A 10,265-nucleotide genomic window follows, 5' to 3' on the forward strand; every position below is an offset into this window, starting at 1 on the left:
TCAGCAATCATTTCTTCGTTGGCCTGGCGCACTGATAAGCATTTCGTGAAATGCTAGACTTAAACGGCAGTGACATGTTCGACACTTTCTGTCTCGAAATCTGAATATGTCTCTATATCTGTCGATAAAATGAACCAGTAGAGTAATTGAAAAGTCTAAATTGTTTTGAAAATGCCCGGAAACTCGTTCAAGCTGCTTGGAAATGAATTGTATGTTGCAAAGTGGCTGTGTGTGATCCACATGCCAGCCAAATAGTAAAATCAATGGTGTCCTTGAAGTATTTATTAAAGTTGCTGGGGAAAAACTCGATACTTGTCATGAGATTGTCCAGAATCAGTTTGAAAACCCTGACGTTTTCCGTCGGCTCTATACTTGCGTTTAACTCCTGCATTAGTAGATACATTTTTGTTTGTCTATGATTGAGTTCTCGCGCTCAATGTTTAAAGTCTCCTTTAGGGCTTCCATGAAGAGGCAGATCGTTTCCTCTCTGCCGTTCTGAGCGGAGTTTGTGTTGAATTTCATAATGACTTTGATGTACTTTGTGAAATCAAAGGTATCGCTGGCCATAATGTACCCGATGCGCCCGAAAGCGCGGGCACATTGTTTCTTTGCTTGTGGGCCTGGGCAACTTGTAGAATGTGCAGCATGCTATCACGAAGAATAGCGAATGATTTTCGCACGTAGGTGGCATTTTCCGGCAGCATCAGGACTTCCAGCAGCTTCCTGCTGATTTGTAACGAGTTCTCTGGGTCTTCCTCAATGCTCAATCGACGTAAAAGTTTCGAAATTCGCGTGTCTTCAGGCAAATTGAATTTTATCTCTTTTTCCGCCTTCTTATCCGCGTCAGCGGGTTGGCGCTCGGCGTAGCATACTTGCCGTATTGGAATAAGGAAAGCGAATCAAAAGTAGTCTCGTTCGCGTTCGTTGCGGTCTTTCCCGCCTCGTAGATCTCGGGCCAAAGGAAAATGTTTTGTCCTGACGCACTCCTCGACGATTGAAGTTATTGCGCCTGTCGCGATCATTGCAGCTGGTAGCGCCTTTGCTAATGTAGAAATTCGCCGGGGATTGTTTGGCAACACGCACTTTTGGGTGAACTCCTGGTACGTAGAGGAATTTATGATTGTTGTCGGTGTCGGGACTCTCGTCCCCGTCGCCGTCGGCGGTCGACGACGGCGAGGTCTTGCTTCCTTGGCCCGCCTTGAGCTTGTACGTCGTATTGTTCGTAATCATCACACTCAACTTAAACTCACATCGCTGTGGGACGCGCGCGTCTGGAAAACGCACGGAATCTGGTCACACGGCACCGCGTGGGACATATAAACGCGGTTGATTTCGGTTGCACGAATTTCGATGATTTCACCACTTCGCGCACATTAACGTTTTTTTTCTATCGCGTTTTGTCAATCAACACGTTCGCAAACAAAACAGCTGCGAGCTGCTAGCGCCGAGTTCGAGGTTGGGGCTTTCACCCGAAACGAAACTCCCCTATAATATCACCAGATCCACTGCGTCCAACTTAACATTCTGTTTAAAAATTAAAATAATTTAAGCGACATTAAGAATTATTCCTTACACAATTGAATAATACAATTATAATACTTACAAATAAACAATTTATAATGTATTTATTCCTCTCAAGATTATGTAAATTATGTACAAATTATAAAATACGGAAGTATGTAACTAAATTTGCTGTCAAATAGATACTGACAGCTACATTGACAGTACTTTCGTAAAAAATGAGGTGAAACTCGGTTGTTTGTGGACGCCTGAATGCTCAACAAATTAAAGAACTTCACACAGCGATGATAAGCTAGTGAATATTATCAGCAGTGACGGAACGCCGCCGGGGGTAGCGTTAACATGTGCGACACGCAGTGGGATCCACTAGTCGAATTTCTCTTCCGTGTTCCCAACGCCAGCCAAACGTCAATCGTGTTTTGCGTCTGCAGTCGCTCTTTTTCAAGGTAAATATTATTTATATGTACGAAATTGTTTAATTAAAAGCCAATTTATTGATGCAATCAGGCGTTCATGAATTTGTATTTATATTTATTGATTTGTTTGCGGGAAGTTTTTTTCGGGGTTGGATTTTATTGGGTTGTTACCATGCAACCAGTTCTACACTGCGCTTAAAACATACCACATGCTTCAAGGGAATTAATTTATAAACGATTTACTTTATTAAAATATTTCATATTTTAAGATTAATTTGTTGGAATATTTTATATTGATTGTTACTTGTAGTATTTCATGTAAAACATCATCATATTTCATATAATAATAGTTTTTTGAGTTATTCGCGCTTGGGACACCGTGCATATGAGAAGCAGTGCTACCAACAAAATTCTAATTTTCCTAGTTTGCTAGTTTGAAATTTAGAAACGTACCGGTTTTTGCCAGTTGCTGTTCTCGAAAAGCAACAAACATGTGCTCTTCTCGTTCTATTCCACTTGTTTAATATTTACAAATACCTAATAAGAATGGAAATAATTAAGTAGAACAACTACGACTTATTTTAACACCTTCACAATGGGCGAAAATAAAGAAAACGAAAGCGTGCGGATTTCAAAAGTGCCAGACATCAATGACTTCTGCATCATCAAGCCAATCAGCCGTGGCGCGTTCGGCAAGGTTTTCCTCGGTTGCAAGAAAACCAACAACGAGGTGATGTATGCTATCAAAGTGATGAAGAAAACCGAGATGGTTAATAAGAATATGGTTTCACAAGTCGTCAATGAACGCAACGCTTTAGCGCTAACAAAAAGTCCATTCTGCGTCCAGCTTTATTACTCGCTCCAAACAGCATCATCAGTCTACTTAGTAATGGAGTTCATGGTTGGAGGTGATCTCAAGTCTCTTCTGAGTGTGTATGGCTTCTTCGACGAAGTTATGGCCGCATTTTACGTGGCGGAAGTTTGTCTTGCCCTACAATATTTACACAATCACAACATAATTCACAGAGACATCAAACCAGATAATATGCTACTCTCCCGAGATGGACATGTGAAACTCACGGATTTCGGCCTTTCTCGCGTCCACATTCATCGAGATCTTGAAAAGAGTGACTTTGAGAATGGCACACCCAACTTGTGTGCAAGAACACCTGGCCAACTGCTGAGTTTAACTTCGCATCTGAGTTTTGGTTCTGGTAATTCTAAAAATTACATACATGTACAATCAGCTTCTGAATTAGCTTCTGACACTGACAGTACAAATAAATTTGAAATGTCATCAGTGCTAATGGAACATTCAAAGAATTTGAATGAAAGTGGTGTGATACCATTCCAGACTGTCAATGGCATCACACCAACTTTACCTTTGGAGAGCACACAGTATCATTCCTGCCTGCATTGCAGCAATCAAAGTACTGGTTCAGGAGTATCAGCTTCATCTTGTACATCGCCTGTAAGTCATCGGGTACCATCAAGGTGTTGTCATTATCAATTGCGGGGTGAGCGAAAGAGAAAGTTTCGATCACCGTCACCAGCCAAACGGAAAGCATACGTGCGGACAGGTTTAACAGGCGAGATGGAGATTTTAAGGGTGGATTCAACGAGTCCACCGAAAGGAATCACATTCAGTACGCCTGTTTCAACGCAAAAACCACAGAATCCTAAACATATATTGAGATTTGACTTGCCACAAGGTAAAGATTCAGATATTATACCCACAAAACCGTTGCCTACCTTAGAAAAATCCGAAAATGAAAGCAAAGAATTGGTCTCACCATTGAACACAACCCCTATTACATTCCGAACGCCGTATAGGACGCCTAAATCTGTTCGACGTGGTGATTGGTCATCCGATAGTCGTATTTTAGGCACTCCGGATTATTTAGCACCGGAATTACTCCTGCAAAAGGGGCATAATTGCGCTGTGGATTGGTGGGCGCTTGGTGTCTGTTACTATGAATTTGTAACTGGTATTCCTCCGTTTAACGATGACAGCGCCCAGAAAGTGTTTAAGAATATTTTGGAGCGTAATATCGACTGGCCTACCGATGATGAAGCGCTGAGCGAGCAAACTGTTGGTGCCATTGAAAGTTTGTTGACTTCGAATGCTGAAGATAGGCCACAGGCGAAGGAAGTGATGGAAATGGCGATTTTTGCGAACACTGATTGGGATAATCTACTGCAGACTACCCCGCCGTTTGTTCCGGATCCGTACGACCCACAGGATACTGGATATTTTCAGGCTCGCAACGAATTGCTTAATTTTAACGTGTCTACTTTTGATTTGTAAAATTGTAAATTTTTAAGCGTGTATTTATTTATTTTTAGATCGATTTTACGGTGTGTTGAACATATACATGTAAAATATTAATAAATTCTCATGGACTAATCGTATTTTACGTGTTATTTATTTATTTCATGATTATTTTGCTGTGAATTTTAGTTGAATTGATTTTTTTCTGAATTTTAGGACCAAAGATGAGAAAGATGAACGTAATCGGCCAATCAATGAAGAGTCAGCGTCAGAGAGCGACCTGAAGGACGATCCAGCCGAGGACGATTTTCCTGAGGATCATGTCCTGTTAGAAAACGACTTTCATTGCAGGAATTCCGACCTTAAACTTGATGTAAGTTGATTTTTATTATATCTTTTATATTTTTACAAGTTTATTTAATTTTAGGTCGATGCTGAAGTAGTCAGCTGCTACTGTAGTGCCTCACACACGGATAACATATCAACCGACGAACACGATAGCATCCGCGAGCATTCAACGCGCACGAGCACGCATTCGCATTCCCACTCGCATTCGCATCGCGGCCTCCAGTCGAGCGACAGCGGCGCCGACCTCACCGAACTCCACGCGCGCACTGACGCCGACGCTGCCTGGCACCGCTTTTGGGCGCATAACGGCGAACGTCTCATTTGGGACTCGTGGATTACCAAATACAGCGACTACATTAATCCTGATTACTTGACGGCGACTATTCAGGACGATGACGGCGACGCCGACGCCAAAGACGAATCGCAGAAACATTCCAAGTGTAAGTTCTCTTTTGACAAGCGCGATATTGAAAAACTTGATAAAAGCGAGCAAGGTGGTTCGAGCAATTTGACCGCGATTGATGAAAATCAAGTCTTGAAGGATTCTTCGAGACAGGATATTATTCAACGCAATCGTCAATTGGTGCGTAATTTATCCAACAGTGATTCGTTTGATAAATTAACCGCGGATATTTCGGAGGGTTGGAATCCTTTGTCTCCGTTGAGTGTTGATTGTGAGACTGAAGCGGAAAGATTGTTGTTGAGTAGTCGCTGTGGTTCCTATGCATCAGGGTCGTTGAGAACGGTTGATTCTATGACCAATGTGACTCGTATGACTGTTTCTTCGATTGATCTAAGCGAAAGTTCCAAAAATTCGGAATCTTTTTCTTCGGTATCTTCTGTGCAGAGCTCGCTGAGTTCAACTAGCTCGGAGGATTTGGATGATAACGCCGAACACGATAATCAATGGAATTGCCTTTGGAAGAAACACTACGAAGACGAGTATTTACGTCAGTATAAAAAGTTTATGTCCATTCAAACCGGTGGCGAAGACGTGAAGGAAGCTGCGTTGCCTTTAATTGCACAAAGTTTGCCACTCAATCAACAAGTGTTGCAATCATTCAACAAGACTTTCAAAGCTAACAAGAGTAATAATAGCAGCTTTGAAGATACTACAGAGGGTAGTAGCCGGAAGAAGATACGCAGAAAGACAGTCGAGAACGTGGTAGCTTTACTGGGAAGTATTAAAATGGACGACGGAAGTGACGCGGTGCCATCTACTAGTAGAGATATTGATTATGTAGCTGAGGTTGATGAGGAAACTTTGAAGAGTTTAGGATTACCGACTAGTTTCAGTCGCAAAAAGGCCAAAAAACAACTTTCCAAGAGGTACATTATTATTGTTAATATTACAACAACTTTAACTTTATAAAAATGTAGTTTTAATAGTTTCAGTAGCTTGGAATCCGAGGGGAGCGCACAGTCCATGTCAGACCGGGTAAAATCTGCTTTTAATTTAATGGGAATTGAGTTGCACGAACTTGGTGAACCAAAACTCAATGGTCAAGTGGAGTACAAAATGAAGCACATACGGTTGCAGAATAGGCACCTCAAATTGCACAAACCTGTGCACAAATACTTTGACGATGACGGAAATGAAATCGTCTATGAGCACGAAGAAAATGCCAAGGATGTTGATTTGAAGAGTACTAGTTCTAGTGAGGATTTATTATCACCTGCCAATGATGCTGAGATTGCTGTGACGGCGATTGAGAAAGTATTAACAAAAAATCAAAAACGGCGTCGATTTAGAGACAGAAAGAAGCGACAATTACCACCGGAAATTAAGGAGAATCCCAAGTTGAGAAAGTATTGGGAGCGAAGATTCTCTCTTTTTAATAAGTTTGATATGGGCATTAAATTGGATGAAGGTTAGTGTTATTATGCGCCATGTTGTAAAATATGTTTTTAAATGTTTTTTTTATTGTTTACAGAGAGTTGGTATTCAGTAACGCCGGAAACCGTAGCCAAACACATTGCGGAACGTTGCAAGTGCGATGTAATTGTGGACGCCTTCTGCGGGGCCGGTGGTAATGCGATACAATTTGCAAAAACATGCGTAAAGGTGATTGCAATCGATATTGATCCGAAAAAGATAGAACTTGCCAGTCACAATGCAGAAGTATATGGTGTGCGCGATCGTATTGAGTTTATTAATGGCGACTTTTTCGCTATTGCTGAGCGTCTGAAAGCGAATGTGGTGTTTTTAAGTCCACCGTGGGGTGGTCCGGCGTATTTGCATCGGCAGACGTATGAATTAGAGGAAATGTTGCAACCACTACCCTTGTCAAAGCTACTGGAAAGTGCCAGGAAGATTTCCACGAGTGTCGCATTGTTTTTACCTAAGAATAGCAACACTTATCCTGTAAGTCCATAAATTAATCATAAAATGTGCTTGTATGTTGCTAATTATATTTTTATTGAATTTTATAGCTTATTCAGGAAGCTGGACCCGGAGGCTTCGTCGAAATCGAACAGAATTTCCTCAACAAAAAACTTATTGCCATGACTGCATTCTACAACGATCTCATTCAACGCGCTTGATTTGAATTATTTCACACGTTTTTTACCGTTTTAATCCAGGACAATTACACCAAAATGTTGCGAGTCATTTTTAAGCGAGTTTTCTTTTAATTTTGACTGTATGCGAGCATTATACGTGCATTCAAATAATTCACACATTCATTTGCGTTGTCCTTGTTAATTAGAATTCCATTTGTTTTACTTGTGTTGCGCACTAAACATGCGCGAGTAGCAGGGATTTATTGTGTTCCTAGTTGGTGGCACTGTGATTGAGAAAGCGCATGCGCAGCTCCGTACATCGGCACTGTCAGTGTAGTCAAGTGAAGTTTCGAGGCGAGAAGGTTGGTCTCCTATCGTTCTGTTGCAATTTCCAACGCTCGACTTGGTAAGTTCAATGCTCGTTGCTATCTCAATTTATTTAAATCACCCTTAGAATCACAAATTATTATCTTTCGTGCGTACACACTCTTTATACACCGTAATTATACATACGACACACACGAATTACCAATTGGATTGTATGAATGTTGATATCACCATTGATAGATTACCTTTTGTTTTATGTAAACATTTTTATTTCTAGTAGATTACAGCGTAAATTGTTGAATTTACTTATTTATTTTTTAATAAAACATAGCGTAGAGTTATTATTAACCAAGTAAACATGAGGCGCATGACAAATTCCACACATTTTTGCATGAATTCCACAAAAATTACACTAGTTCTAGAAGGTCATTGGGTTGTGGCACAAATTTTGGCTCCCTTCTTGCAGGTAACTGGGTGTTGGTTCGTTGGTAACTTTCATAACTCTTCATCCTCCTCAAACTTAAAATCAAAACATAGAACACTTAATCAATGGACCCGCACACGAATAATTGCATGTCACTGCATTTCACACGGTGAAATGTCGGTCTTGGTGGTTGGGGAGTCGGGGAATCTTTCTTCAACCCTCGAATCTAGTCATGAAAATCACACGCCAGTCGAAGAAGATCGCCGCGGCGACGAACAACACGTCACGCTCGCGTAGATTCCAATGCGCCACATGCCAGAAGCGCTTCTTATCGCGCAACGACCTACGCAAGCACGAGCGCATCCACACGGACGAACGTCCTTACGTGTGCGAGAAGTGTAACATGGGTTTCAGGCAATGCGGCTCGTTGAAAAATCACATGGCCTCCAAACACAACGAGGACTTGGAAAGTCCGCCGGTGTTCATATGCAATTATTGTCATAAAGCATTCCCTATTAAGGAGCGGTTGAGATTGCACCTGAGGACGCACACGGGCGTAAAACCATATCAGTGCAAGCACTGCGATAAAACGTTCGCACGTGGCGGTCAACTGGTGCAACACGAGCGCACGCACACCGGCGAACGTCCTTACAAATGCAAATATTTGTTCGGCGGACTTTACATGCCCGGCGAATCTTAAATTGCATCAATATAAACACCAAGATGTGCGAAATTTCGTCTGTGACATCTGCGGAAAGAGTTTTATTAGACGTGATGCGCTGCGGAAGCATTTGAATTGTTTCCATAATAATATCAAAGCTTTTCGATGTGAGATTTGCAAAAAAGATTTCAAGGGACATTTACCGCAACATATGCGCACACATCAGAATGATAAACCGCATGGATGCGCCATTTGCCAAGCGCGATTCGCGCAGCGGTCACAACTCACTGTTCATCAGCGAATTCACAGCGGTGAGAAACCTTACCGGTGTAAAGTATGCTGGAAAGCATTCGCGCATTCCACCGCGTTGAAACTTCACATTCGACAGCACACTGGTGAAAAACCATTTGAGTGTCTCTTGTGTAAGAATGTTTTCTTTACGCAGCTGCCACATCTTAAGAAACACATGCGTTGTATTCACAAAACAGACAAACCCTATCTGTGCGTGCATTGTAAGACTTTTCACAAGACTAAAAGCGATTTAGAAAATCATGCAAAGTCTTGCAGAAAGACAAAAAAGGCGGTTGCCAATCAAGTGAAACCGGAGGAAGTGGTCCAACCACCAATGACTGTTGAAAAAATGCGCCTGTTACTTGCCATTCTTCTGCAGAGAATATCCACGCCTGAAAAGTTAGAAGAACTTGGATTCAATAAGAAGTTGATTGATGAGGTGCTCATTGAATCACTGAAGAATGCGAATAAAGTTGTTTGCAACGAAGAGGATATCTCCGATGCGGAGAGGCTGAAGAGAAACATTCGGTCGCTGTTGGAATGGACAGTGCCTAATGATATCATGGAAAAGTTCCAGCAACAGCATAGGTCTACGGAGGAACTTCTGGAAGAGTTGACTTCGTAAGTTACGGAAATCATCATTGATTGGTGGAGGTGCATGCCATTTTCTTCTTACAGGAACCAAACCAAAAGAATACCAAAGAATGGCTATGATTAGATTTAACTGGAAATTTTGTTTCTAAAACATTTTACGTTGAATTTTAGGAAATTTGAACTTGCCATATCAATTTCTTTTTTATTTGAATTGACTTGATAACTATAAAGTGTTCCTAGATTAATTAAAACTTTGTTGAGAATCACAAGTCAACAAAAACAAAGAATTTGTTACCAAAAAATGAATATTAGTGCAATTTAGTTTCTATAATAATGGGTTTATAAGTATTTAATTGTTTGAATCTTTAAAAGTGCAATATGGTGCTATACTTCAGGATTTTTAGCTTTAAATCTTTTAAAATTATCAGTTACTCATTTCCTGGAAATTAAATCATATTTTACTTGTTTCATGTATAAAATAATGAACTGAAAGCATGAAATCAACCTAATTAATGCAATGTTTCTAATATTATAACATTTACAACGTTTTGATTGCTTATAAACCCAAAAATTACCGAAGATTTTCTTTATTTTGCTATGAAGTCTAATTTAAAGACGGGATCGAGGCTTTCTTCTATTTAAATAATTATATTATACTCCGATATTTTCGAATGGAGCTGTACTGCCATAAGTATTGAATATTTTTTCTTATAAAATAATCCAAGATGTATGTATTGTGATGTAATGTGGAAGATATATTAAGTTGGAGGAGTTGCTTGAAGGAAAAATCTTTGCCAATCATTTGGAGACTGTTGACACTTTTGTTGTTATTATTAATTACAATGTTTTTGCACATTCGCGCATCGCATGCACGTAGCGTTTGTAACATTTTTAATACCTTATCTATTA

The 10,265-nt window shown here is 40.5% G+C and overlaps 3 protein-coding genes and 1 pseudogene across 4 annotated transcripts; 3 read left to right on the forward strand and 1 right to left on the reverse strand.

The window, feature by feature from the left end:
• On the reverse strand, positions 1-1,230 carry LOC135802319 (serine/threonine-protein kinase SMG1-like; annotated as a pseudogene).
• Positions 1,231-1,717: 487 nt separating this feature from the next.
• LOC135802171 (uncharacterized) lies at positions 1,718-7,230 on the forward strand. 2 transcript variants are annotated; one of them, XM_065315704.1, is made up of 6 exons: positions 1,718-1,967; positions 4,426-4,582; positions 4,637-5,886; positions 5,938-6,428; positions 6,492-6,922; positions 6,991-7,230. In XM_065315704.1, the coding sequence occupies exons 1-6, from the start codon at positions 1,864-1,866 to the stop codon at positions 7,099-7,101; spliced, it is 2,544 nt and encodes an 847-aa protein (XP_065171776.1). In that variant the 5' UTR covers positions 1,718-1,863; the 3' UTR covers positions 7,102-7,230. The 2 variants fall into 2 exon arrangements, with proteins under 2 accessions (XP_065171776.1, XP_065171777.1); XM_065315705.1 differs by having other exon boundaries at positions 5,947-6,428.
• LOC135802172 (serine/threonine-protein kinase greatwall-like) lies at positions 2,279-4,349 on the forward strand. Its single transcript, XM_065315706.1, has one exon. The coding sequence runs from the start codon at positions 2,533-2,535 to the stop codon at positions 4,243-4,245; it is 1,713 nt and encodes a 570-aa protein (XP_065171778.1). The 5' UTR covers positions 2,279-2,532; the 3' UTR covers positions 4,246-4,349.
• A 100-nt stretch (positions 7,231-7,330) lies between the features above and the next one.
• Positions 7,331-9,746, forward strand: LOC135802173 (zinc finger protein 501-like). Its single transcript, XM_065315707.1, is given in 3 exon segments — positions 7,331-7,465; positions 7,853-8,474; positions 8,476-9,746. Coding segments are annotated over 2 exon segments (1,344 nt in total). The 5' UTR covers positions 7,331-7,465; positions 7,853-8,042; the 3' UTR covers positions 9,388-9,746.
• Positions 9,747-10,265: the final 519 nt, after the last annotated feature.

This window comes from Atheta coriaria, unplaced genomic scaffold (genome assembly GCF_025399875.1).
Source record: "Atheta coriaria isolate IRGN ID8LTWV9N9 unplaced genomic scaffold, Caltech_Dcor_3.1 hic_scaffold_16_pilon, whole genome shotgun sequence".
In the NCBI taxonomy this organism is placed as follows: domain Eukaryota; kingdom Metazoa; phylum Arthropoda; class Insecta; order Coleoptera; family Staphylinidae; genus Dalotia; species Dalotia coriaria.

Excerpts from the sequence above, each read along its gene's own strand:
- LOC135802171 (XM_065315704.1), top strand. The coding sequence starts at position 1,864 with ATGTGCGACACGCAGTGGGATCCACTAGTCGAATTTCTCTTCCGTGTT. Across the intron at positions 1,968-4,425 it reads TGCAGTCGCTCTTTTTCAAG|GACCAAAGATGAGAAAGATG; the intron begins GTAAATATTATT and ends TCTGAATTTTAG. Across the intron at positions 6,429-6,491 it reads GGGCATTAAATTGGATGAAG|AGAGTTGGTATTCAGTAACG; the intron begins GTTAGTGTTATT and ends TATTGTTTACAG.
- LOC135802172 (XM_065315706.1), top strand. The coding sequence starts at position 2,533 with ATGGGCGAAAATAAAGAAAACGAAAGCGTGCGGATTTCAAAAGTGCCA.